General features: G+C 43.2%; 1 protein-coding gene across 4 annotated transcripts in view; it reads left to right on the top strand.

The window, feature by feature from the left end:
- The window catches only part of FARP1 (FERM, ARH/RhoGEF and pleckstrin domain protein 1), a 219434-nt gene that overhangs the window by 181069 nt on the left and 11490 nt on the right, over positions 1-26875 (top strand). For 3 of the 4 annotated variants that reach the window (XR_003989673.1, XM_030473637.1, XM_030473624.1), the window contains exons 14-19: positions 5354-5544; positions 7595-7684; positions 9874-10007; positions 19913-19994; positions 22277-22514; positions 24846-24976. Coding sequence is in view for 3 of the 4 variants with exons in the window: in XM_030473637.1 (XP_030329497.1) it covers positions 5354-5544; positions 7595-7684; positions 9874-10007; positions 19913-19994; positions 22277-22514; positions 24846-24976 (866 nt within the window). In the remaining variant the exon portion in view is untranslated. The remainder of the gene's footprint in view (positions 1-5353; positions 5545-7594; positions 7685-9873; positions 10008-19912; positions 19995-22276; positions 22515-24845; positions 24977-26875) is intronic. The other variant, XM_030473629.1, reaches the window with a different exon arrangement.

Here is a 26875-nt window from a genome sequence, read left to right as displayed (position 1 = left end):
GCTACTAAACCAACACCAAGCTTGATGAGACTGTAAGCATGTCAAGCCATTTAACTGTGTATGCATGGAATTAATTTTTTTAATTATTATTTTTAGTTTTACCTGTACTGAAGGCTTTTACTCATTCTAACTGGTATTTTGCTGTAAAACTGTCACTGGTTTAATTGTTCTGTCCATTTGCTGGCTGATGCTTTGTCCTAAATATGAGGAAATTGGTTCATTGAGAGGGTGCACCATTCTCCCAAATCCCTGCCACTCACTACCACTCCTGCCATAGGCATGCATTTTTGAGCTGTGAAGTCAAATACAAACCTTTCTCCCTCTTATGTTCCTCTTCAAGCCAGGCAGAGTTATTGGTTATGTGTGACATGGGATCTCTTCCCAAGTTGTTTTTAATTCCTGTTCCTCCTCAGAATCTTTGGTACTGCGTTCAGGTGTGTTTGTACATAAATTTATGGCTGATGTATAATTACTTTTCAAGATCTTTAATTCTAACAATCTGTATCCAGCACTCCATCTTGTTTTGTATAATGGGGAAGTGCAGCTTGATGAACTGGTCCCCCTCAAGCTTTCATGGCAGTCAGTGGATTTTCTTCTTGTATTGTGGGAGAGCAGTGCAGAATCTCCATCCCATAACTCTGTTAGCTCAGCAGCACAGCTGTGCCTGGTTCACAGCTGAGGAGAGAAGGGATGGACACCCTTATTAAACTCTTCTCCATTCTAAGGTACTTCAGTTGTTGGTGAAGTGCATATGAAAATTCCTGCCACTTCATCTGGTGCTATCTGTCCCCCATGTCATTTTGTACTATGCATCTTTCTCTGACCAAAACATTTTAGCTAGAAATTAGAGCCATGCAGCCACCGTGACTATGGAAAAATAAGCTAGACCCGTGTGGTCACAGCAGTGGCAGCTCTGTCAGATACTTTCCTATTAAAGAGCCTTCATAAGTAGTATGCTCAGTAATGCAAAAGACAAAGGGTCAACAACTTGGGTTTCATCTTTCAAACTGGAGTTTAGAAAACACTGATCTGCCATTAAAGCAGAGTAACTGGGATCTGGATGTCACAAGCTTCCCCTGACTGCAGAGCAGGCTGTGGAGCAGGCTTAGGAGAGAACGAGCCCTGCAGCATTCCAGGTATTGAGAAAGGTGCTTTTCTGGCTCTTAACACGTTTTAATTTCTAATAATAAATCTATAAACCTTGAGAGCAATATAAACCTTAACAGTTGAGTTAGTGAGCGCTGTAGCTGTACATGAAGTTTTCAAGCAGAATCTCGCTCACATTCAGTAATGGTTGATGCTTCCTCTCAGTTCCCATAATTGAGTCATTTTTATTTCTTGGGACTCCATGGAGGAGGAGCATACCCAGGAGCATCTTAACACTGCTGTACTCTTCCTCGCTGTTTGAACAGTGTGTAGGGATAGGAACTTTTGAAGCAGATGCAGAACACTAAGTGTCTAGTTTGTTATTCAGCAGTTTCAGGAGAAAAGGAATAGAGGAGGAGTATCTTCAGGATACATTGAGTCCCATTTGTCTTCCTGACAGAGAAGGGAGCCCTCCTGTGTTAGGTCAAAGTCTCCAACCAGGGATTTCAGATCATCTTATGCTGTCAATGTAATCAGCAAAGAGGCAGCAGGCAGTTCAGCTCACCTATGATTTGAATTTACTTTCTTCATCAACTAAAAAGTACTGATTTGAAATCTTTTTCTGGTACTAGCTGTGTTTTAAAGCAGTATAGCTAAGCCAGCCCAAGGCTCCATGGGCATCAACCTCAGCACCAGTTCCTATGGGTTAACATCTGTGCATGGCGGGAGCCTGGAGTAAAGCACATAGTACTAGTGGGATGGATCATGGCTGGCCAGCCAGGCAAAGAGCTCAGCCTGTCCCTCTCTGGCTGGGCACCCACAGCTTGCCAGCACTCCACCAAATTGTAGCAAGTAACTGTGATATGTGTTTTGACAGAAGTATAGCTATTAAGTATTTGATTTTAGCCACTGGCTTCATTTTACTTAGCACATAGAACATGTATGTTGATGGAGAGTGATGAGACACATGTAAAGCTAGGATGATAACCCATAGTTTCATGGCCATGTAAAATGCCGTTGTTGTTCTCTTTTTTTTCTTTTTTTTTTTAAGTTAGCTTTCAATCAAGGTTTACTTTTTCTGTCACCTTCCCTACTGCAGCACCTTTCCCCAGTGCCTGGAGAGTAAACTAGCTCAGGGGAGCTAAGGACTGCTCCAGGTGCTTTGGCATTGATGGGCTAATCTGCCATACCATGGTAAAGTGTATTCTCATTATTTGCCAGTCATCAACCAGTGTTTGTTTCTCTTCCTAATCCCAAACTCAGATAAGAATTAAAGCACGTGCTTACTTCCTACCCATTCCACCAAGGATGTAATTTTAGTATGTGCTTTAAGCAATCCTTTGGTAAACATCCTTTTGTACTTGTCTCTCGGTTTGTGTGTATATAGCTGGCTCCATTATATTTGAAAGATGGCCCAAGTCTGAATCTAGATAAAATCACTTCACATACAAGCAAAGACAATTCCATGTTACTAGCTGCAAACCTTTTAGGCCTCCGATGTGTCGTGCAGTACCACTTGGTATCTGGCAACTGACATCGCTAATAATTGCCTGTCAATCAGTGAATCCTTTAGGGTAAAGTGCAAGGCATTTCAGTACCCTGTAAATAAGATTGGTCTTCTCCCTTCTGCTTCTGTTTATATTCTGCAGTATGTAGTCGATGAGTAGAGCGTATATGAATATACTCTTACGTGGCAGGAGGTCAGATGAAAGTCTAAGAAAAGACCATTTGGTTAATGCAGGTTATTTGTTCCTCACCTCCATGAAAAAGAGAATGTCACTTTGCAGCATTGCCATGACCCATCAGCATGACACTTGTCCCGGTTGGTTGGCAATGGGGGAGAGAAGACCTTCCATTTTCATTTCTGCCTTACTTTCTCACAGCAGAACGAGGTTTTTTCTCACCTTTACCAGAGCAACATCCAATGTGTTTATCTTTATGGCTGTGTTGGTTGTAATTTGGCCCTAGAATGTACTAATGTAACAGCATTTTGAGGCCCTTTTGTAAAATAGCCACTTCGTTATACCTAGCTTTGATTTTCACTTGTTCAGCATGTTGGCAGATGGGGTCTAACTGAGCTCTTGCTTGCAGGTGGTGGTGGTGGTTGGCTTTGGTCACCGCTCATGTCCATATTGATACCAGAAAAGAGGATGTAGCATTTCAACTTGCTGCAAAATAACTTTGAGAATGTCAGTGGTGTGTTGATGTGCAAGTCTTTAATCAATGGGGTGTATATTCAATGCTGTGAGCCAGCAGGCACGTTTTTTTTGCGATACTTTCCATAATACTTTTCCCAAGTCATGTCTTCCAAAAATAGGTTAGGAAATACTTTTAATCCATTATCCATTTGATATTTTGTAGTTTGAAATACTCGAGTTGTACTGATAAAAATTCCAGTACATCAGAAGTTAGATCTAGGATTATAAATAGGTAGATAGATATGTCAGTATATCTATATCTATCTATCACAGATAGGTGCTATTTAACTTCTAGACTATAATGCCTGTGAACTTCTCACAGAGGTGCAAATCATTTATTCACTGTCGTATGACAGGCATAGTGCCAGAATTTCTTTGTTTCCACGTTTGAGGTGATACCACTTTTCTTATGTCTTTTGTAATGTAGTTAACTACTTTAAACTTTACAACCTTGCTATTAATCTGTTTCACTATTTCTCAATGATGAATTCCATTTCTTTTGAAAATACTGTATACAGTTGTGTGCTAGTGTCAATAAAATTGACATTTGTGTAACAAGCTGTGGCATTTTCTCAAATTTCACTGAACATTGATTTAGTGTGAAACTGTTGGGAAATCCTTTCTTGCTAGCTGCAATAATACAGACCTTTATTTCAGACAAGTAGTGCTTTGACTTTGATTTGTAATAGGCTACATAACTGTCATGATTACATAAACTGATAAATGTATTGGGTTTTTTCCTTCTCTTTTTCAAAGGAATGATATATAAACATGAACTGGTTTGGAATTTGAAGGCATTCATGTTCTAGCAATAAATCTTGCATTCTTCCAGAAAATAAATAGGTTTTACTGTTGGCCTAATTATATTTATTGGTGCCTCTGTATACTAAGAGTACCTCAACTGTGTTGCAGCAGCAGGAACACTTACTTATCATAATCTAGGAAGGACATAAACACATGATAGTAAAATGTGTATGACCGTAATTATATATGGCAATGTATGTGGTTTACATTTAATCCTAGACAGCCTATTAGCTGAGGTAATCAGAGCCTGTCACATTTTTGGGGTTGGATTTTGATGTATGATGCCAAAACAGTACAGACTGTAAATGTTCTTCCACATGACAAATCCATCTTCTAAAACAGGTTTAGATTTTCAGAGGTTTGGAGGAGGGGATAACTGGGACAGCATTGGGCATTTTTGGAAAACTCTTTCCTTTGTGCAGTCAGTAGTCTGGCTGCCTCCCAGGAGACAAAATGCTAATTTCAGTAATATTTTATGTAGTGTATATGAATCCATGGAAGTGTAATTCTTTGTCTGATTCTTTAATATTTTTAATCCAAAATTAAATGGGACTTTATATCTGTGATAATCTAAAGATGTCATGCTTTGTGCATTAAAAGTATTGCTTTTCTTGTGTAAATGTAATGCTAGCATTTCCATCCCACACAATCAGAGGAGCATGGAAAGACCTACAAGGTATAATATACATACTTGCGTTGTGTGTAGATACTGGGGAGCTTGTAGTTTTCTCCTTTCATGTTAGGTCGGGCTGGTCTTAGCAGCAACACTGCTGTAGAAAGTCATAGTTTCTTTTTCTCTAGACTTCCATTAGATAATTTTGTTCTAACTCGTGTCCTGTAGCTCCCTATGAAATACTGATTTGAGTCTTTGAAGTTTTACTTTGTTAGAAAGAATGGCACTCCTGCAGTGACTCCCTTATTGTTGTATTTATTCTCCTTTCATAGAGTGGATTACAATAGTGAAAGATTTGGTACTAATTTGATGTTTAGCAGTAATACTGCAGCTAAGTCATGTATGCCTTGATCCCTTCCCTACAGAGACACTAATTTCAGCCAGTTTTATCAGCTAGAAAATGCCTCAGTCCCTTGGTTAACACAAGTGGATGCATATCCTCTGGCTTCAAGTCCATTTGAACTAGTTTGAGGACCCTGATGGCTCTGTCTTGTAGTGTAATTTCACATGCTGCAACTTAAGGTTGTAATTCCTTTTGGTTCTTTCTAGAGAGAACCTGTCCTAACTGATTTCTCTTTTACCCTTTTTTTAGCAGGTTCTCTGACTGGCAGCCCTCACCTTTCAGAGCTCTCCATCAATTCCCAAGGAGGCCCATCGGTGGCAAATATGTCTTTATCTCCAAACTTGAGCCCTGATACCAAGCAGCCATCTCCCTTGATCAGCCCTTTGCTGAATGACCCGTCATGCATCAGGACTGATGATGAGGAAGAGGTCAAAAGAAAGGTAAGGCAGAGCCTTGGCTTTCTTCTCCATGTTGTGTTGTGGCTATTGCTGTTGGTCAAAGCGATTAATATCTAGATCCCCCCAGCTGCAGGATTCACACAGATAAATCAAATTGGGTCACTTGGTATCTGCTGTCCTTAGTCACGGTGTGTCCAAGAGCATCCCTGTGCTCCTGAGGCCAAATTCACAGTTTGGAGCAGGTCAGGCCAGAACCAGAGAACTGCTTTAGCTGAGGACTTAGTGCCCTGGGTTCATTCTCCTGAGCAGAGGTGCAGGAGTTAGGGCCCCAGCTCCTTTTTAAGCAGCAGAGAGAAGATAGGTAACTCTGTATTCCTAAGGTTAATGTGGGATAAATCTGGGCCAGTCTTGTTGCTTGTAACTTGTTTTGACAGGGTCTCCTATAAATACAGCTTGTTCTTAAGGAGTGGAGTTTGGTAGTTTGTTGTAACAAAACAGTGTATTATTGGAGAGAAAATTTCCAGGTGACAGAAGGAAGAGACACAGCGTTGAGCAGGAGTGTCCAACCCAGGCTTTCCAGTCTGTCTCTACGGGGACCACCACTGGGAGCATTTGGTTGTAGGAGTCAAAAATGCTCTCTTTGAGCCACAGCCTGAAGCATTCAGCAGGAAGAGTTTGGCTCAGCCCCATCATTGCAGCAAAGCCATAAGGGAGCATCACATCCAACACTTTTAGAAGACAGAAGTGATTCTGTCTCTGCCAGGTTGTTCTGGGAGCCTGCTGGCTCCTCCCTCCTGTGCTGCTGGGCGAGGGGGTTGCTCTTGTCCTTCTGTTGTCTGAGCATCTCAGGAGGAAGAAGGTAGGAACTCAGATGGCTTTGTTGGAAAGTGGGAGCATGTGTAAAGAAGATCTCTTTTTCCCTCTGTGCATAGTTAGCAAGATATGAGAGAAATTTGAGAGGAAAAAACCTGAGAATCAGTTAAAGGACTCATGATTCTTTGTGTCAGTTTGAAGTTACAGCAGCCAGTGACTGCTGTGTATACCAGCTGATGATGGTTCCTATGGGGTTATATACTAGCTAGGAAATACCCAAAATCTACTTTGCATCCCTTTCTAGCGCATCCTCTGCATCATTGATCTTCAGGGTGGAAATGTAGAAGCAAAAGATCTATGGGTGTTTTGCTCTTCCTCTTTGCTTCCTGAGCAACACAGAAGAGATCAGTTGGGATCCTTTGGCCTTTCAAAATTAAGAGATCAAAGCCACTTGGGCACAAGAGGAAAATTTTTCACAGTGAGAACAGTCAGCCATTGGAATAATCTCCCCAGGGAAGTGGTGGATTCCCCAACACTGGCCACTTGCAAGATTCAGCTGGGCAGGGTGCTGGGACATCCAGTCTAGGTCATGCTTTGCCTAGAAAGGTTGGACCAGATGATCCTTGAGGTACCTTCCAATCTGGTATTCTGTGAGTCTGTGATTCTATGACTTTTGCCTCTTGGATAACACAAGAAGATTTTGTTTGGTTTGTTGTTTTAGTTTTGTTTTTTTCCTGAGATTTGAAATCTGTAATTTACCCTAAAATCCTAACCCTCTCCCACTGTTGTCTAGGCTCAATGGGAAAAGCTTAAAGATTTTATTTTTTTAAGAGTATTTTTACTGTGGATTCTTACCCAGAATGATGGGTGATGATGAAATTTATAATAATCAGACACTAATTTCTGTTATTTTGTCAAATTTGATTCAAATGGTTATTTAGCCTGCAAAGGATTTCTTTGTGAACTTCAGGATACATCCTGCTCTGGATGTGTGGAATAACCTAAAAGGAACATCAGCACCCCAAAGCTGTAGCAATCACCTTGGCAGAAAAAAAGTCTTTCAGGAACCCATAGACAGTGCCTGTTCTCTTGTGTTCACAAGGAAGGATTGTTTGCAGGGCTTCAGGGCTTAAGAACATTTAAGCATGAGTCACAGTAACCACAAGCAAGGGTCACTAGTTTGTAACTAACTCTCTTGGCAATTGTTGTCTGCAGTTTTTTCCTACAGAAAGCAGCTCCATAAAAGCAGATGAAAACCTAATGTGTTTGCAATTTGCAGAGATTCCCAACTGAGAAAGCTTACTTCATTGCTAAAGAAGCGGCGACCACAGAACGAACATACCTGAAGGACCTTGAAGTCATCACATCGGTATGTTTACTTGAGCATAACTCATGAAACGTGAATCTCTAGTCAGCAGTAGTATTTCATCTGCTCCATTTAACATCTTAGCTGTTCCATGCTACTTTTATATTCTGCACTGTAGGTATTCTCTGCAGTGCACAGGAGTACAGCTCTCAGGAGGAAATAACACAAAAAGCAGAAAGTAGAGATTTGCACTGTGGTTAGTAACATGCACTACAAAACTATATTAGCTTCAGGAACTTGGGACACAGTTGAGTTATTTTTTTTCTTGCTCTCATACTTTGTGGCTGTAATTACTAAAAATGCCTGTGGGTTTTCAATGACTTCTCTTAAAACTGAAGTAGCTCTCTAGGGTGATGTATAAATGTTTTCTCCTGGATTAAATGCTCTCCATTTAACATGAAATATTGTTGAGTACCTATTTGAATGATTCTGACTTTTCAGTAAGTGAAACTGTCTGTTAAATGAGTCACTAATCTGTAGCATTTGATTAGGGTGTGATTGTTAAAATCACCAAGGCAAATACATGTCTCCTTTGAAGACACACCAACAGTCTCGTTTAACTTCCAAGAGTAATGTGTGCAAGGTTTGGCCTTAAATAACAATTGTCTGTAAAAGGGCACTGGATCCAAAACCCCTCATGGTATTTCAGCAGGGCTGCCAGCTCCAGATCAACTAGCTCTTTAATAATCCAGCATGTGAAACTGTGAGGTGCATGGGCATGTCCTGCATTGAGTGTTGTGGTAAGGAGGATGTGCTGCGGGGAAGACTCTGTTGGTACCAGCTGGGAAACAGAGACACCTTCTTACCAAGTTCTCATCTGTTCCAGGAGCCCACATGGCAGATACAGTTGCTCTGATGCCAGCTTAAACATAGCCATTGTGGGCTGGAGCAGCATGAATGTTACAGGCAGCTGTGGTCCCACTGCCTACTTACCTTGGCTTTCTGTGAAGCTGGGCAATAAGGGAAAAGGCCGGGTTCTGTGGGAGAGTGGTCACTGCTGCAGTCTCAACAGTAGATACACTTTTTTCATCTTCTATTTCTCTCCATGGCTGCAGAAACAGAAAGTTTTAGCTCTTCAGAACTTAAACCTCATTTCCCACCCTGGCCTTTATTCTTGTGGTAGGCAAATTTGTATTTGCTCTGCCACTAAGAGGCATACAAGTGGCTCTTAGCTAATCGTCAGGCCCATCAGCTGTGCTCCACAGATGACTGGCCCAGGAGACCACTGAGAGTAGCCACTGTCATTGGAAAAGGTAGAAGGAACAAGTGTCATGCATGCCTTGGTAGGCATGCAGTTCTTCAACCTCAGCTCCGCTCAGTGTAGAGACAAAACAAGGGAGGGGGAGGCTTGGGAAGAATCTCTCTTTATCTCAGGGCTGGATCAGCTCCAGCTGATTCAGTGCCAATCAAGACTGCTGTAACAGCTTTCTATGGTCCCAGCAGCCTTCTAGGCGCTGCTGGAAGTCAACCATAGACAGCTAAAATTCCTCAGGGCAGCCAGGAGGGTGTAGTGTTATGTTGAACATCAGAGACTGTGCCACCTTGGGAAGACCCCTAGTCTTATGGCTTTACATCACCCATAGGTCTATTAGGGTGAAATAAAGAGAATATGGAGCAAAACTGAGCAGGAGCCTGTTGCAACTTTAACAGTGTTTGGGACTGACCCTCCCATTTTCTGCTCCTACTGTCTTGTCTTGGAAGTGCAACGTACCATCCTTCTACTTGTTCACTTTGCAAACTTCATTATGTTCTCTAGCTGCACACAGTAGCATGGGCTTGAGTGCTTACTGTACCAACTCCTGTGAAAGGGATTTCAGGCAGAACTCAGCAAAAGAAAATGCAGAACATATTTTTTTGTTTTATTGGAACTTTTGCAAGTGTTGCAAGTATTGCAGTACACCTTCTCTTGCACCTACAGCATTTGCAACTTCGGTTTGTAATGATCAGCCAGTTTGGGCATGAAAAGAATTTTCAAGATTCGATGAGGGATGGCAAAGGGGAAGGGAGTTTCTTTTTTACCTATGCACTGATAAGAGTACCAGTTCAGCATGCAGGAGTGTCATGGGTAGCCTGGGTTGTATTCCTAGCACCAGCTAAATGAGGTCCTTACAGGGTCAGGTGTATAAAGACAGGAAATGATCATACCTGCTGCATTTCACCCCCTGATAGTCTTGCTTCTTTTTTCTTTGTAGTGGTTTCAGAGTGCAGTAAGTCAAGAGGATTGCATGCCCGAAACACTGAAAAATCTCATTTTCTCCAACTTTGAACCTTTGCACAAATTTCACGCTGGTTTTCTGAAGGAAATTGAGCAGAGACTTGCTCTGTGGTAAGATTGTTGTTTGTTATTTAGCTGTGTTATTTCATGCAGTTGTGTGTTTTTGCATTCCCTTTTGGCTAACTGGTGATCTACTGTAGTGGCAGGTTTGTGAAAGTTACAGATGTTGGTTATTAACAGACTGGGTATACTGAATCATATTTTGTTTGCGTTTACTCGACAAACTCTGTTGTTCGGTATCTCGGGTGCAGACATATGCAAATGAGATAATTCTGGATGAAGCTTTCTTTTGCCAAATGTCGGTGTTTCTATATGGTAGTTCTTCCGAAAAACACATTGCAAGCAGGCTTATCGGTGGTAAAGAGGGATTCTGTCAAATAGGTATAGGTTTTCAGAGACCATTCTGCAGGCACCACAGCTTTGACACTCTCACAGACTGCAGTGCACTCTGCGAATTGACAGAATGTTGGAAGAGGGCACTGGGCTTTAAAATTATCTACCCTTAGCATAATAGTGACAGTAAAACATGCCATTTTTGTGAAATAGCTGTGAAGTGAGTAATTCTTCTCCGACAGGGCTCTTAGTTCATTTGACCACTGATACCTGAGCAGAGGCAGCTCACAGAAGCCCTCTTCTTGCTCTGATTAGACCTGTCTGGACTAGATTGTCTTGCTGTGTGTAGACTGTTTTTTTGGTAGTTTATCTTCGGTGCTGGGAGCCCAGCTTTTGCTTCTTGGTTAGAAAAGTGACAATGGCAAATCATATGAAAGCAGAGCAGGCAGACCTGGTGAGTGCTAATCAGTTTAATGCCTCTTTAACTAATTAATCAAAACAAAAGCAAAACACAGTCTTAGAGTGTGTGAGTTTAGCTCTTGTGCTGTGAAGAGCATGGTCATTGAATGACAGCACAACACATTGCAGACTAGTGCTATCCAAACCCACCCTGCACAATTCCAGAATTAGCGATTATTTTCTGGGAAGAGGGGAATGTGATACTGCCTCTTAGAGCTGACATCCTCACTTGGGGCTCCATGGTTGATGCTTGACATAAGGTTACCCTGAAGGCAGAGTGCTGCACAGCAACTCTGCCACTATCTCCCTTTTTTCATTGGGCTGCTACTAGTGTAATCCAGTCAGGATTCTTACTGGTGTTAATTGCTTTCCAGTAAGGAACATTTATTGCAGGTACTCCAATAAGGCCGATAAGGCACTATCAAATGTTATATAATAGTGATTGTTTCTCCAACCATGGTGTAGGCTTAACAGTTGGGGTTAAGGGTTTGTGATAAGAAAAGACTAAAGGTGGATGCCAACCTCCTGTTCAGGTGTGATGTTTTTCAGAAATTGGAAGACGCTGCAATAGCAGGCTGCTGTGGAAAGGCAGCAGTGTACGAAGCGTGGGGAGCTATGCTAAAAAAAAGAAAGAATATGCAGGCTTTTAGACTTTCCATGGGTTTATTTTGTTTCTCCTTTTCAATTAGCTTCTTTTAGAGCTGAGTAAGCCTTTTGTTTTCCAGCTTTTCCTTGTGTCCTAAGGCTATGGTTTCACAGAGTGGTAAACCTCAGTTTAAGGCCCCTAATACCATATTTAAACTGCAGTTACCCTGTGATACAAAGTGCTGATCTGCTATGAAGTGACTTTGCAACACAAATTTGTTCAAAATTATTCTGCTGAGGTAACTTTGTCCCAGCTGGGCACCTCATTCTGACTGTGTCAGCTCAGCTATTACGTGTTCTTCCACAGCTAATGTAAAGCCACTGGGAATTCTCTGACGGCTGCTCTCATTCACTTGACAGTAAAGTAATCACATTCCCCTCCCTGGTCTGCATCCAGTTTGCAACCAACAGCATGAGTGTACCTAGCATAATACCACTGTTGTAGATGGTGTTTGTTTTGTTCTGGAAGATTTGAATACATGCCTTAGGAAGAGAGACGGATTTGCTGGCTGGTGTTGTTTTGGAGATGGTGCTTTTATATAATGCCACAGATGCCAAAATAAGCTGCAAGCAATAAAATCTATCCTATAGAGAATAGTGTTTAATTAAGTGGTGAATGACAAAAAATAAACAGCCTCTCAGCATGTTGAAGAAGCAGGTAGTGGCAGTGTGGAAGGGAATGTCTTCAGCAGTGTGGTCAAGGTCACTTAGCTCTGTATTGCCATGATTGTGCCTCTGCCTTTGGCCCAGGGTGTTTTTAAGCCAGTGAGCTTTGGCTGTGTTCACCACCGCTGTGCAGAGCCCTGCCCAGCCTCTGCGTCAGCTGCATAGCTCCTCATGGGCCTGGCTGAGTCAGTGGCACTGCTGCAGGCAGGGGTGGGCAGGATTCAAATGGGCTCGTTTAAACCTGACCCTTCTATGTCAGCTCTTCTAAATTTCCAGGCAGGTGGAGCAGAGGAAGGCAGGACACGTGTCTTGAGATGTGAGCATGCTCTGCATTCATCAGAGGGGCATGGTATGTCCTACAGAAACCTTCTAGCAGCCTTCCAGTACCTAAAATGGGCCTACAATAAAGCTGGAGAGGGACTTTTTATAGAGCGAGTAGTGATAGGACAAGGGGCAATGTCTTTAAACTGAAAGAGAGAACATTTATATTAGATGTAAGGAAGAAATTCTTCACTCTGGGGATGGTGAGGCACTGGCACAGGTTGCCCAGAGAAGTTGTGGCTGCCCTATCCCTGAAAGTGTTCAAGGCCAGGATGGGGCTTGGAGCAGCCTGCTCTAGTGGAAGGTGTCCCAGCCCATGGCAGGGGGGTTGGAACTAGGTGAGCTTTAATGTCCCTTCCAGCCCAAACCGTTCTATGAGTCTGAAAAAAGGGCCTTTGAATGAAAGGACTGTGGACTTCAACAAGCTACTTGAAAGCCCCTAGCTACTCAGATGTGCTGTGTGAGCTTGTTTCAGAGGAAGAGCTTCCTACAACCAGTCATCTGTGTTCCCCTAGCAAGTAGGATGCTGGATTTTACCAACTTCAAGTGCAGTTCAGCCTGCTTACTCTGCCTAGACATCAGTGTGTTTGTCTGAGGTTTGTTTCAAACCTTCATGCCACGTGTTGGACGCTCGTACAGGACTTGGATCACATTGAAGCCTGTGCTCTGCAAAAGAGCTGTGAAGAGAGCAAGGCCAGGGGAGGATTGTGCATTACAATTGTTAGATGGCTCTGTGCTTTTAATTTGTTAAAACATCTACACACTCAGTATTTGGCTCAAAGAAGCTCAGGTTGTGTGCATTATTAAAAGCATTTCTGGCTTGCTCAGGGGCCTCTGAACTGTTTGAATCTGCTGTCAGGGGCAGGCTGTTTGCTACTGAACATCTTAAGGGCTGGTATCCTTTTGACTCAGTTATAGATTCTGGCAGGTCTGATTTGTTTCTTTAGACAATTCACTCATTTTTCTCTTTAGTACTGCATTTCCTAAGAGCAACACATCTCAGTCTGGTGCATAGTGATAAAGTTTTTAACAAGACATGAATTGATGCTGACACCAATAGCTAACTGCAGAATATAGAAAGTTGATGTATTTTTCACAGCCAGAGTTTCTTTCTGGCCATGAAACTGGGCATATTCCTGGTGAGTTTATTGCACAGCATCCTAAGATCAGTCATACCATGCTCTAGGCAATGTTTTCTGCCCTGCCTGTGCTGTGGCAGGGCCAGTGAAGCAGCCCACGAATCCCCCCAATTACCCCAACTGTGCTGAACCCTCTGTTCACAAGACTGGCCATGTTCCTAGGACCATGTGAAAATACCCCTCTAGAAGCCCTGAGATTTGAGGAGAGGAAGGATGACCTATAGGGGAAGCAGGCAGACGTGGGGCTCTGCCCTCTTCACAGCAAGAGAGGAGGAGGAAAAAGAGCAGGAAGCTGCCTGATGTGGGACAGGGAACAGTGCACACCAAGCTGTTCTGTTAGCAAGTGCCAGGAGAGTTGCACCTGGCACACAGGCATCCAGGTCTTAGTCCTGGACTCATCCAGGTTACTCCGTAGCAAGGCTTTGGGTGCAAGACCTGGAGTTCCCAACCCTTTCTGTTGGGAGGAAATATGGAAGACGTATCTCAGCGACTTAAAGCTGGCTCCTATTTCCCAGGTCCCGAGAGATGCTGTGGCAAGGATGTTATGCATTGTGGGCAGTGCAGGCAGAGCGTGATGTGCTCCATTAGCATCTGGCCAGTAGAATCTGAGAAGTCAGTTAGGTTTTACTCCTTTATTTATCTAAGCTGTTTAATAAGCTATTCATTTGGGCCCCAAACACCATTTTCCAGCCAAAAATATTGAGCTCATCTTCCCACACCCTTTGAATGTTTGCATTACAAATTTCCATACTGGTTTCTGTAAATTCTGACAGAAAATGTCAAATGGAGACCCCTAAGTTTCTCCCTTTGGTTGACCACTAAGCATTGTGGAGAGCAATGCTGGGGCAAGCCAGAATAGCCATTTTTGCCTTAGGAAGCACTATCAGTTAGTACGAATCTGCATTTTGTGCCTTATCCATGGGCTTGGAAGAAAAAGCACTATGTGCATTCCAGAAATGCAGGCAGACTCATCTTCTCCCAGGGAAGCCAGTAGTTTGACTCCCAGTTCACACTCGCTTCTGAGGAAAGCTGTTACTCAGTATGACCAGATGTGGCTGAGAAGTGTGTGGCTGGTGATTTGCAAGAAAAAAGCTCTTAGATCTTAGCATATGAAAGGAGAAGCCTCAATCAGGATTCATGGAAGCCAGTTTGAAAACCTGTAATAAAAAGCACTCAGAGAGGTGTAGGGAGATGAGTTAAAATGTTGATTTATTAACCATTTTTTGTTTGGGAAGTAGTACTTGTGGTCCTGAAGAACAGCCTGTTAAACAGTTTATATAAACAAGGCAGCAGCCCTTATCTGTGCCTTTGCAAATGCATGAGCACTGACTGCTCAGCTGGTTCTGCATGTCTGGTGAAGAGGGATGAAGGGGGCAGTTTGGGCAATGTTTGTCCCATGTACAGAAATGAGGTATGTGTTGTAGTACAAACCTTGGAGTTAATGCAGTGTGGATTTCTAAGACAAAGATACTAAGAGGGGCTTGGTGACAGAGCATTGGGCTCACTTGTGAGAGGACAGTTTCTTTGCTGAAGTCACTTTTGGGTACTTCTGGGGATTAGAGCCTGCTACATCCGAATGAATTTGAAATCATGCGAGAGAAATAGCTTGTCCAGGTTCCGTTAGTCACACCAGCGCCATGTTATGTTTGTCTCCGTGGCTCTCCTGGTGGGATGTGCCCAGGATCACCTTTGAGGACATGCTATGGCAAGGTATGAAGTGTTGTGATTTCAGTATGTTTCCATGTGATGGTGTTACTTACTCTAATCTCTTACCATTTAAAAGCATTACTGGCACATGCTTGCTGTGCATTGGGTTTCCTCTCACAACAGGGCTAGCCATGCCAAAGTCTTCAAATGCATGAATGTTCCTCAAAGGCTTGGTGGGAATCTGGGGAGTTCTAGTGGCTTCAGCAGTACATTTCTTAGGCTTTGAGCAGCATTTCATACACCACTTTCTGCTGACAGGACAGCTGCAGCAGGGGCCGGAATGGGCAGGGCAGTAAGAGGCACTATGTAATAGCAGGGTGGGTGCAAGGAAGAGGGTGTTTTGCTTGTATCAACTCTTCTTTTCCAGTTACAAAATGTTCCTCTTATTTAAAAGGCTTTTGTAATGGGGAATGTTTAAGGTATTTCTTAATGTCAGAAATGTAGTTAATAATACTCCTAAGAAGTCAAAAGTGTCTAAGTGCTCAAAGACAAGCTATAGTCTCCAGGAGGGAGATGCTGTTCCTGAGCATCTAACAAAAGGTTACACACAGTAAATGTAATTTGTTGCAATTTGTTTTTATTTTTTATTTTTTTCTGCAATTGAAGGGTTGCAGTAATAGGTGTTTTATGTTTACCTGAGAAGATCTCTGTTGAGATCTCTTTCTATCCTTCTTTGCCTTCCCACCATTCCCATCAAATTTCTGTTCCTTCTGCTACCAGTTTTGGGTGATGGAGGGTAGTATGGGCTGACTTGAGATTTCTTTTCATTGATTTTTCAATTATGTACACTGAGAAGTTTATATAGTTCAAAAATCCAACATAGCTGCTTGTGTAGTCCCTGTACGTCAAGCTGGTGGCCATTTTTACTAATATATAAGGTAGTGTTTGAGTCTCATATCAGGTATAACAGTTGGTGTCCTCCTCTTTGTTTGTTTGTACCCTTGCATTACTGTAAAAAGAAAGGGACTATTTGGAGAAAAATGAGAAATTCGCTTATTATAGAATAGTATCTCCACTATTCAGCACGATTTTCAGTGGCGTTAGACCTCCCCGCACAATGTCGGTGGAGTGAAGGCACATTATGTGTGGGGAAGGCGGCTCCTACATCTTCTGTGCAGTGTCAGGTCATGATCAGCTCCTGATAAAAATCTGTAAGAACCTAGTCCCTGAGCTCTGTCCCTTGTCACTGGCAGATAGATACCGTGTTCAAACAGTGACCCGTGAAAACAGGGAGTAGGAAGAACAATTTAGCCATCGATGCACAACAAATGAGCAGCTTCTTCCCCCCCGCCCGTAGCACGATGAGTGTTGTTATTCAAAACATACACACAGGGAGAGCTCTCTTCTCCGCTGCTGTGCTTCAGGTTGTTGAAGCAGGAAGACACCATCTGATGAGTTGGGTGTTCGGGTTTTATTTTAATATTCTGTGTGTTTGGATGCTCTTTTCTTGGCGTTTCTTTTCTTCTTGTTTACTTAGGATTTGCACCATTGAGTAGCTGGGGAAGAGGGCGGTGTAGTTTTGGGATTGCTGTGGAGTCCTGGTGGAGAGCTGGGGTGGAGTATAGGATGGTGTCCTGGGTTCAGCTGAACTGAGGACAGATGAGGTTTAGGAGGCAGATGTGAAGTCATCATGTTCCCCCATGCCTGGCTTCAGCTTCCCCTGCCCCTCTGCTCCACATCACAGCCCACATGCGTATGCACCATCCCCAGTGGGAGAATCATCTCTGTTGCAAGAGACAGCGTTTGCACGGAAATAAATAACCAAAGCAAGGAGAATGGCTAGAACAAGGAGGAATACTCAGCCATCACATTTCTGGGTTTTCCTAAGGTTTTCCTTGTTCCAGCGGTATGCATCTGCCTGCAGCACAGGTTATCTCTGCTGGCCTGGGCTGAGGGCTCTGGTACAGTTCAGCTCTTCACTGTTCAGCCAGCAGCTGGAGAGAGGCTGTTGCTTTTGAGGAGCCCCCTTCTCTCCCTCTTTGTCACTCTGCCAAGATGCAGAGTAAGATTTGAAAGCCCTCAGACTGTTTATAAAAACCCCTCGGACCAGTCTGTGTCCAAAGCCAGTGAAGGGGAATGTTCCTGATGCTTTGCGTGTGACTGATGTGATGAGATGCTGTGCAAGCAGCCAGTGCTGCCTGTGCTGAAGAGGGGCCAGGGGGTCATCTTTTAGGAAGTAAGGACCTGACCGTTCAATGGACAACTGCACTGAGTACTAGCTGAAGTTCACGAGGTCAGGGGAAGCACTCACTAGGACTTCAGTAGGCTTGGGGTCAGCCTTCGAGTAGCTAGCTAGTAGGGAAGAAATTTGCAACAAGATTTCGAGCCAACCTGTGTTGCGGCCTTGAGATCAGAGTAGCAATTTCTGTTTAGAAGTGTCAGTCTGTAATGATGTATTTAATATTTATCTTGGCAGTAAATCAGAAAGGTACCAAACTGCTGAAGTCCATTAGATTAAATCAAAGGCAGAGACATGAAAAAGGATCCAGGCAGTGCCAGAGAGTTAGAGAATAACACATAAAGCAAGAATTCTTCTAGAGGTAATTACCAAATACCATGTTGTTACTGACAGCAGCACAAGGTCATCTGGCTTTGACATTTCTGGGATTGTGTGCAGTGGCGCAGTGTGAACCATTTGGGATGGGATGCTGCACGCTGGCTGCACAGGTGGAGGCCGACTTCCCCTTGCTCCCTGCCTGTGCGGTGCTACTGCCTTGGACATCAAATGGTTGTGGTTTTCAGTCAGGAGCACTTTGATACACACCACTTTGAGCAGAGCTTTAGGGGCTGGGAAGTTTTATTTACAACCTCTCAGAGGAAATCTCAGTAGGGAGAGCTGCTGAATGGATAAGACATGGGGAAAGGGAAAAGCAGGGAGCAGCATAGAGGGGAAATGACTTGACAGGCAGAGGCTTCCTGGAGAGAGAAATTGGACCTTTATCCTCAGGTCGTGTGGAGACTGTAGTGTTGTAATGTCTGTACATACCTCTGCTATTCCTTGCAATATAGACCATTTCTTGGGGCTTGTTTTAGTTATGTCAGTGTTTATATAAGATAGTGCTTTTGTAAAACTGGTGATGCTAATTAAAGTTACCATTGACACAAAGCGACTTCTCACCCCAGTGTAACCTTTGGGTTCAGAAAAGAGGAAAACCAATAAAAAAGTCTTGAGAACTGTATTTTTCTTGTTTAAATAGGCATCTGAATGTCTGGGAGGCGTAACACAATAGGAAATAATTAAAGACAGCCTGTGAAACTGGATATTGTTCAAATGAACATGGAGCAATCCCTGTTTATCAACCCAGTCTCTTTGTTGAAGGATAAAATAGGAGATGTTACTGTGTAGTGTTTGTAAGCTGTGCCCGCCACACTTCCCAGTTAGCAAAGCATGCAGAGAGACTATCCATGTTTAACTTTGCAAAAGAAAATATATTTCTGAATATGCATCTATTAATGTAATGATACGGATTTAAAGAAAAAAAAAATTCTGTGTCTTAACAGTGAAAGTATATTCCTAAGAATAGCTGCATCCTCTGTGACGTGGTGAGTGTGGGACCTTTGACTAAATTGCAGAGGTTTACCACCTGGTTGTCCACTTGCTCCTTCACTACACATAGAATTTTCTTTAAAGTGTGAACTACTGCAAGTGGATGAAACCCAAAACAAAGGTCCTGTTAACCTTTGGGTTCTTTTACAGCTCAAATATATTTCTGCCCACTACCTAGGTAGTGCATTTCTTTGGCTCAACTGCAGCTGCTCACACCAGGACCGGATCTGTCTCCCAGTGCTCAGATGTGGGAGCTGAAGGACAGCATGTAAAAAGCCACACTGCAGCAAATTTGGATGCAGTATTAGAAGCTGGAAAGAGGAGTGGGACAGTGCTTCTCCCCACACCCCTCTAGGGATTTTCTTTTGAAAACCTAACCTGGTTGGAACAGATCTGTAACAGGTTCTTACATTCATGATTTTTCCTCCTGTTTTCTAGAAGAAATGTTTGGATTCAGTCAGTGTGGTATCCCTGCCTGTCTCGCACATGGGTTTAGAAGCAGGAATATCTTTTTCATCAGGAGCTGGGATTCATCAAAACGGAGCACTCACCCAAGTGCAGCTGGCTGGGTGGGAGGGAGCAGTTTGCATTTTTAATACCAGAAGTGACACACTGAAAGAAAATTCCTGCCAGTATGTAACACGTATGAGTCAATCCCAGATGCTGGATGGATTTGGGGTTTTTTGCCCCTTCTCCCTTGTACAAGCAGAAAGCTCTTCAGAGGAGGAACACCTGCGGGTCTTGTTCTGGGGTGCGGTCCTCATTTCTAAACAGAATGAATTATCCTTCTCCTCTAGGCCTACATATTGTCATGGGATTTTGATGTCTTCCTTTCCTTCCAGCCATTTCCAGCCTTCTCTGGTGTGTTTAAAAACGCTAGCAATTGTCTTTAAAAGTCTAATTCTTCTGCTAAGTGCCTGCTGTCTCTGTTGCCAGGAGTGCAAGGCAGGCGGGGTGAAAGGTGTCCTGTACCTGGGAATGACATGTTCATCAGGAAAATTCCTCACACGCTCCCCGGTAAAGGAGCATGGGGGTCAGGATTTTAAAAGAAATGAGCTGTTGAGTCCCTTTCTGTGCTTATAAGTGATTATGGAGGTTTATTGCATGACTAAAGTGTGTGATACTTCTGTTGCTGACAGGGAAGGCCGCTCTAATGCTCACATTAAAGGAGATTACCAAAGAATTGGAGATGTTATGCTAAAGAACATTCAGAGTATGAAGGTAGGAATGATCCTGTAACTATTAAGCTTTGACACGGATTAACATTAGCGTGCTTTTCATTTTCATATGATGTTGCCTCTTTTGCTGGTCTTTGCCAATTGTAATCAAGGCTTATGCTGTAGAAGTTTCCTTTGATGAAGTAGCAAGCGTTTGGTGAGCCCTGAGATTTCAGAATTGCAAGCTGATTTTAAATTGTCCAGCCTCTTTCCTCATTCTTCTCTCCAAATACAGGAACAATGAACACAAAAGTTCAGGAACATTTCATTTCCAGTTCTTTTTTCTGTCAAATAAGAAGGCAAAAGAGAGGAATTTGTGTGGCTGAAGAGACTGTTCAAATGCCATGTGTGCCTACTTGTTCATGCAAATATAGATGTTAAGATATTGCAGGAGTAGTGACCATAACCTCTATATCGATTTGATTTGGGAAACTTGTATTTGTGCATTATGGTGCCAAGGGTTGAGTTTTTGGCTGGAGGAAAAGGCAGTTTAATCTTTACAGCTCTCTTGAGGCATTCATTAGTACTAGGCTTATCTTTCAGGAGGACAGAGAGATGCAGAGAAGTTAAATGACATGCAGGTGATTATACAGCAAATCAGAAAAAGGAAACATGGAAATCATAACTCACAGTCCTCAGCATAGACGGCTTTCTCAGCAATAAGGCAGTCTTACCCTTCTGCAGTATACTTAGCAGGAACTGCCTTTTCCCCTCAAGACATAGTTCAGATGCATTGGAAGAAACACAGAGGGGGCTTTTCTACCTCCATCCATGCTCTCAACGAGTATCCACTTTTCACAAACAGTTTTGGGAATCCAAAAGAGCTTCTGACAGACTCTGTTTCTGCTTTTGGTGCCTTATAACATTAAATTGTCTGTCCTTCACTGTCTGCAGGACCTTCTGTGGCACTATTCTAAAGGCAGTGTACAGTCCTCACTGTAACTTCAACTTGTCAGTGTGCTTTCACCTTTGCCATTCTCCCGTTCCTGTTAGAGGCTTTTCTGCATTTGCTTTGAGATCCGCCAGCACTGATAAGCGCAGATATGTGGAGGAAAGAGGCAAAACCCAGTTTGAGTTAAAGAACTGCACAGGAAACTATGAAGTTAGTTGAAACTCTACATATTTATCGTGAGACCTGTTAAAAGGTCTGAAATCTGACACTCCTTGTTTAATTAACATAGGAAAGAAGTTAAGAGCAAGTAATTAATGGGCAGCCTCTGTAGTAGTCCAGAGGGTCTTCTGTGTCTTTGCCTGAGGTACAGGCTCGTAAAATGAACACGCAGTGTATGGAGGAAGCAGTTTGGCTGTAGGGAAGGTGTGTTTCTGGTAAAGGAGTCACAAATCACAGAAGAGAGGGAGTTGATTGGAAATGTATCAAAAAGCGCAAGCGTTACATTGAGCCAAACTATCTTCTCAAGTTCTTTCAACATACATATGCAATTTCTATTTGTTGCTTGTTAATATTCTACCTGGTGCCGGGAGACTTTATTTGGCTGCTGAGAGAAGCTCTGTGCGTCCTGAAGAACCAGTTTACCTTTTGCAAAATACAAATGAAGCCCCTGTCATAATTGTTCAAAAATACACTGTTGAATTGTTTTAAATAGGATTCATTAACGTCTGTGTTACTGAGACCTAAGTGAAGTTACGTTATTTCATGCAAAGCTCATTCACTTGCTGGCGCATAAATCCCCTCCTACCAGTGAGATCATCTTAGAAACTGTACTAAGCAGAAGAGGACGTAACCAAGGATTTCTGTCAGACAATGCCTCTATTTTTGTGTTTGTTCAGATTCCCAAGAGATGCAACTTCCCATTAATAACAGGGGAGCAGAGCTAGAAGTTCATTTGCCTGCATCTCAGTTCCCCAAAAGCATCTAAGTGAAGTGGGGCACCTAAATCCCTTCATCCTCCTAGAAAATCCCATTTTGTTTCTTAGCTCTGCATTCGCATTGTCTGGCTCTCTCCCTGTTGCACCTACTTGCATGAGCTATTTTCATGTCATCATCTTGCCTTTAGATTTCTCACTGATGTGAGACTTAGATTTGTTTGCTCATGTACTTTTGTTTTACAGGGAATGCAGAGGGAATGGGGGGTACACTTGAAATGAGTAATGCCATTTCTCCTTTTCAAGTGAATATCAGAGCCATTGTGTTGTACAGTGATGTGGTTTGCAAAATCCCAACTGCTGTGCTAGTTGGATTTTTTATTGGAATGGGTTTGGGCTGAGTCATGCCTCACAGTAGTTGCTAAGAGCTCTACCACATCCTCTTTTCTTTGTGCATGTAAGCAACTGACAATTCACCTGTGGAAGCACAATGAGATTTTAATGGAGTTGGAGAATGGGATCAAGAACTCTCGCAAGCTGGAGACCTTTTGCAGAGATTTCGAGCTACAGAAAGTCTGCTACTTGCCTCTCAACACCTTCCTTCTCAGGCCTTTGCACAGGCTGATGCACTACAAGCAGATAATGGAGAGGCTTTGCAAACACTACCCACCAAGCCACATCGACTTCAGGGATTCAAGAGGTAAGTAAGAGAAAAGATTCCAATTCCTGGAGCTGGGGAATGGCATCCAAATCCATTAGAGCTGCATGGCTGGACAAAGGAAACAAAAAAGACAATTTAAGCCTACGTTGAAAGAGGATTGAGTTTCAAAATCCAGCACTCAGAAGGCCAGAAATGGTAGGATTAAGATTGCTGTTGTATACACGTTATGTCACAGTCTGGACAAGTACTTGAAAGAGAAATCTGCTGGGGGTTATTAAACACAGAAATGATATGCAGTTCAGGAAGTTACCTGAACTGAAAACAGTTGAGAGGTTGGGAGAGAGCACAGGGAACCTAACGTATGTGCTTGTTTCTGGATTTCCCTAGAGATCCACTAGGAACACAGAATATTGGCCCAGGTGAACCCTTGGTGTGACCCAGTATGGCTGCTGTTGTTATGTCTTTAAGTGTTGTCTTTTTTTTCACAGACATACAGTTTGCTCTATTCCCATTCCCATGATTTGTTTCAGGAACTCAAAGCTGCCAACATGGTTTTTCTCTACATGTGAAGAAATTTTCCTCCTGTAGCCTGAACTCGCTGCCTGCTGTTTCTTTCTGATGATTTGTTTTCATCTTTTCTCACCCCCGTCCCCCACCCCCGTTGCAAGCTATCTACTCTAGTACTACTAGATATAGTAGTATAGCTATTTAAAGACAACTATATGTTATCTATGCAGCTAGCACTCAGTGCACATCCATGGAAGGACTTGGGCAGGGAGCAGTGCTCAGTGTGACTGCTCCCAGCTGTAAGGTGTTAGCTGCCTAAGTTCCCTTAGATGCCATGTGATGAGACCCACAGCAGGCAATGCACAAAGTGCAGAAGTAGCTTGACCTGTAGCAATAGGAAATGCCACAGAGGTCTGTGGCACTGAAGTGCCGCGTGACACAGATGTTTGCCTGGATGTAGCTACGGCCTGAATGAGCTGAAGGAATGCAGCAAGTAATGCGTTCATTTCTTTTAGCCAAGGCTAGGTAATGAGGATGATGTGTCTGATCCCACCTCCCCACAGAGTGCAGTGCCTATCAAGGTTTGATTCCAGCTTTACTTTTGAAATGGATATGAACACAGGATTCAGGAGTGAAAATAAGAGAGCATGAGAAGGACAGTGTGACTCAAAGACACCATTGCTCTGGGATCAGTCTCCTACTAAGGTGTTTGCAGATTTTTGTTAAAAGGAAATGTGGATGTGAATCTCACCAGAGAGCACAGGCCTCCCACTAACAGGTGGATGAACTGTGCACTGAGCAATGATGTAAGAGGGGAGAAAAAAGCACTGTTACTGTTCCCTTGACTGTATTTTTTTAACTGACTCTAACTGCTCTTCCTAGTGCTAAAATCAGTCATTAAAGTGTGCTTAGCCCATTCAGAGACTGCCCACCCACCCTGGTGTATCAGGGTTGGTGCTCACATACATGATGGCACAGGGAGCCAGTCCCTGAGCTGGTCGCCCAGAAAAGATCAAATGGTGAAGTGATTTTCAGCTTAGTTCTCTGAGCTGACTTACTGCAAAAAGACAAGACACAGGAAGCAGATCGGCAGCATCCTGCACGTGGTTTGGCTTCTGCCGTTTCTGGTCTTCTGAGTGCTGGGTTTGGCTTCTGCTGCCACAGTGGGACTTCACAGTGCCTGCTTCCTCCTGTGTCCCACCCAGTCCTTCTTCACACAGCAAAAGTCCCCTTCAACACTGGAGATTTTCCTTAGGAAAATCACTCCTGGGTGTTAGGTCACTTGCTGTTGGTAGTGTCTTTGGAGAGAATGAAGTAGAATGTCATGTAACTCAGCAACATGCAGCTCTTTTAGTTGTTCTCATTGCTGAGACTGAGGACAAACCCCAGAGTTACTGCTTACTATCTGAAATGATACAATAAATGACACTGCCATTTCCTGGTGGTTTCAAATATGGACCTGACCCAATGTGCTGGAAGCAGGGGGAAAATGCGTATTTTTTCAAGCATAGAGAAGATCCCTAGATTAATTGGAAATGTCCTTTAGGAGAACCTATTCGTTGGTGCACCGAATTGATTCCAGTATTCCTAACAAAGTTCCAGTGGCTAAAATAGAGCAAACTTTTGATTGAGGAAATAGGCTGTCTCTTCATTACAACACTCCACCCTCTCCCCTCTGCTCCATAAGATGATGTCCAGAGTTTGTATGGGTTTTAGTCTGCCTGAGTAGCTTTACACTGTGAAGGAGAAGGGTAACACAAGAAGGGTGACGTTCATGAGCTGGGTGCTGCAGACAAAAGCCATCTTTCTTTTTGAGTGTTCTTGTAAATTTTTAATAAGCATTTTATGGTTTTGTCCATCTAGCTGCTTTGGCTGAGATTTCTGAAATGGTGGCTCAGCTCCATGGCAATATGATAAAGATGGAGAACTTCCAGAAGCTGCATGAACTCAAGAAAGACTTGATAGGCATAGACAATCTGGTGATCCCAGGAAGGGTAAGTAGCAGAGTTGTGGTCAAGGTCTGATACAATTTCAAAGCATTAGGTATGTATTAGAAGCCTGTTTTTTAGGAGCAGCTGTGAAAATGCCTTTCCTTTTTCTCCTCATCAAGAACTATCAAGTGTAAACATCATAATACTGTAGAAAACAGCAGCCTTTAAAGTAGGAAGAAGCAATCATCTTTATTACCTTTTTACTGATTTTATTAGGTTTATCTTATGTGTAGATTTGGATGGTTTAGGCAATTCCAAACACTTATTACATCAGAGGTGGTAAAAATGTAATATTTATCACAGCATTCAAAGCTTGAGCAGTTGCACCTTTCCTTATTTCTTGCTGCCCTTAATTTTTGGTCTTTACAACCCTCAGTGCTAGAGCATGGAAGTTAGAAGGAAAAGTAAGACATTAGTTCTGGAGGACCTTCAGCCCTTTCAGGATGCTTAGCTTTGAAACTCATGGCCCTGGGGAACAAACAGTCTCTTTAATCTACATGTAACATTAGGCAGTACTTTTTGAGACAGTGTTGCCTTACGTAAACACTTTTAATTGTGTTATAAAAATACCAACATCTTTTTCTTACTTGTCAAGGCTTTTTTTAAAAACAGAGGCTTATTTCAGAATAAATGAGCCTCGGTGTAATATTTGTAGCCTTTTTTACTTTTCTAGGTGCATGGATCTGTACATGCAAACCTGAGAGTTGTCTGTTGAAGTAATGTCCCCCCACTCCCTGACTTCTGTGTGTAATAAACAAAAACGGTACTTGCAGCAACTGAAATGGTGGGTAAAATGCATTGCTAGGCTGTTCTCAGCCTTATGTATTTCTGGGAAACAGCTTGAAAAAAAGATGAGTTTTGCATTGAACCGTAAATACAGCAGCCCTCGAACTTCCTCTCCAGTGTGTCCATCCAGCCCTGGTAGATCCCACAGGATAGCTGCTCTGCTTGCTGTGCCATGTCCATGTCTAGTGTCACAGCAGTGTTGTGGCAGGGAGGCAGCTTGCTGAGCTCTCTAGCATCTAGTTCATTTCAGGATTCAAACGTGCAGAAAAAGGGCTTTGAAGTTGATGCACCATTGTGAAGGCAGTGGCGGGCACAGGCATTTCTGGGTTTGTGGTTGTTCCCCACTCCCTCACTCTGCCTCTTCCCTGTCTCCCAAGCATCTGACATGGCTCATGCCTCCTTCCAGTGATCCACAGACCGTTCACTTCCTTGGCAAGCCCCTCACAGCCTGTGCATCTCTATCACATGAAATTAAATGCTGTCATCGGGTGTTTCTGCTACCCTGTTCTATTTAAAGAACAAGCAGTCTTCCTGTCATAGGAAGTTCAAGAAAAAGGCAGACGGGGGGCAGAAGTTGTTTGCCTGCCAAGGCAGAAAGCATTGGCCACTATACTCTGGCACATGCCCAAGATGTTGCTGCTTCCAGCCCTTTGGCAGCTTTTCTGGCTTCAACTGAAGTCCCTGCCCCAGTGCAGGCTGGGCTGTGAGGCAAATGCCACTATCACCCACAGCTGTGTTTACTCTAAGGTGGCTGAATTCCATATCTCGGAGGAGAAGTCTAATGTTAGGCTGGTGATTCAGCTGTCCTAAAGGAGGCTGTAGGTAATCATCCTCTTCCACTTGTCTGTGAATGGGGTCCCCACTGAGCTGGTTGCTCTATTGGATGTTAAAACATCCCACGGTCGGTTGTGCTTGCAGATTGCAGTGACCTGCAGCTCTTGATTCCCGTCTTTGCACAGCGCTTGCCATCGTGGTGCTAAGCCTGCAAGTGGCTATTAGGTGGCAACATATACATTTTAATCAAGATTAATATTCTTTGGTGGCCAGCAACAGCTTCCAGTGGCCCCTCTGGTAACACGAACCTACCGTGAGAGAGGGATAACCACCTGTAGCCAC

Source organism: Strigops habroptila, chromosome 2 (assembly GCF_004027225.2).
Source record: "Strigops habroptila isolate Jane chromosome 2, bStrHab1.2.pri, whole genome shotgun sequence".
In the NCBI taxonomy this organism is placed as follows: domain Eukaryota; kingdom Metazoa; phylum Chordata; class Aves; order Psittaciformes; family Psittacidae; genus Strigops; species Strigops habroptila.
The sequence above is the reverse complement of the archived record's forward strand: the minus strand, read 5'-3'. Positions and strand labels throughout refer to the sequence as shown.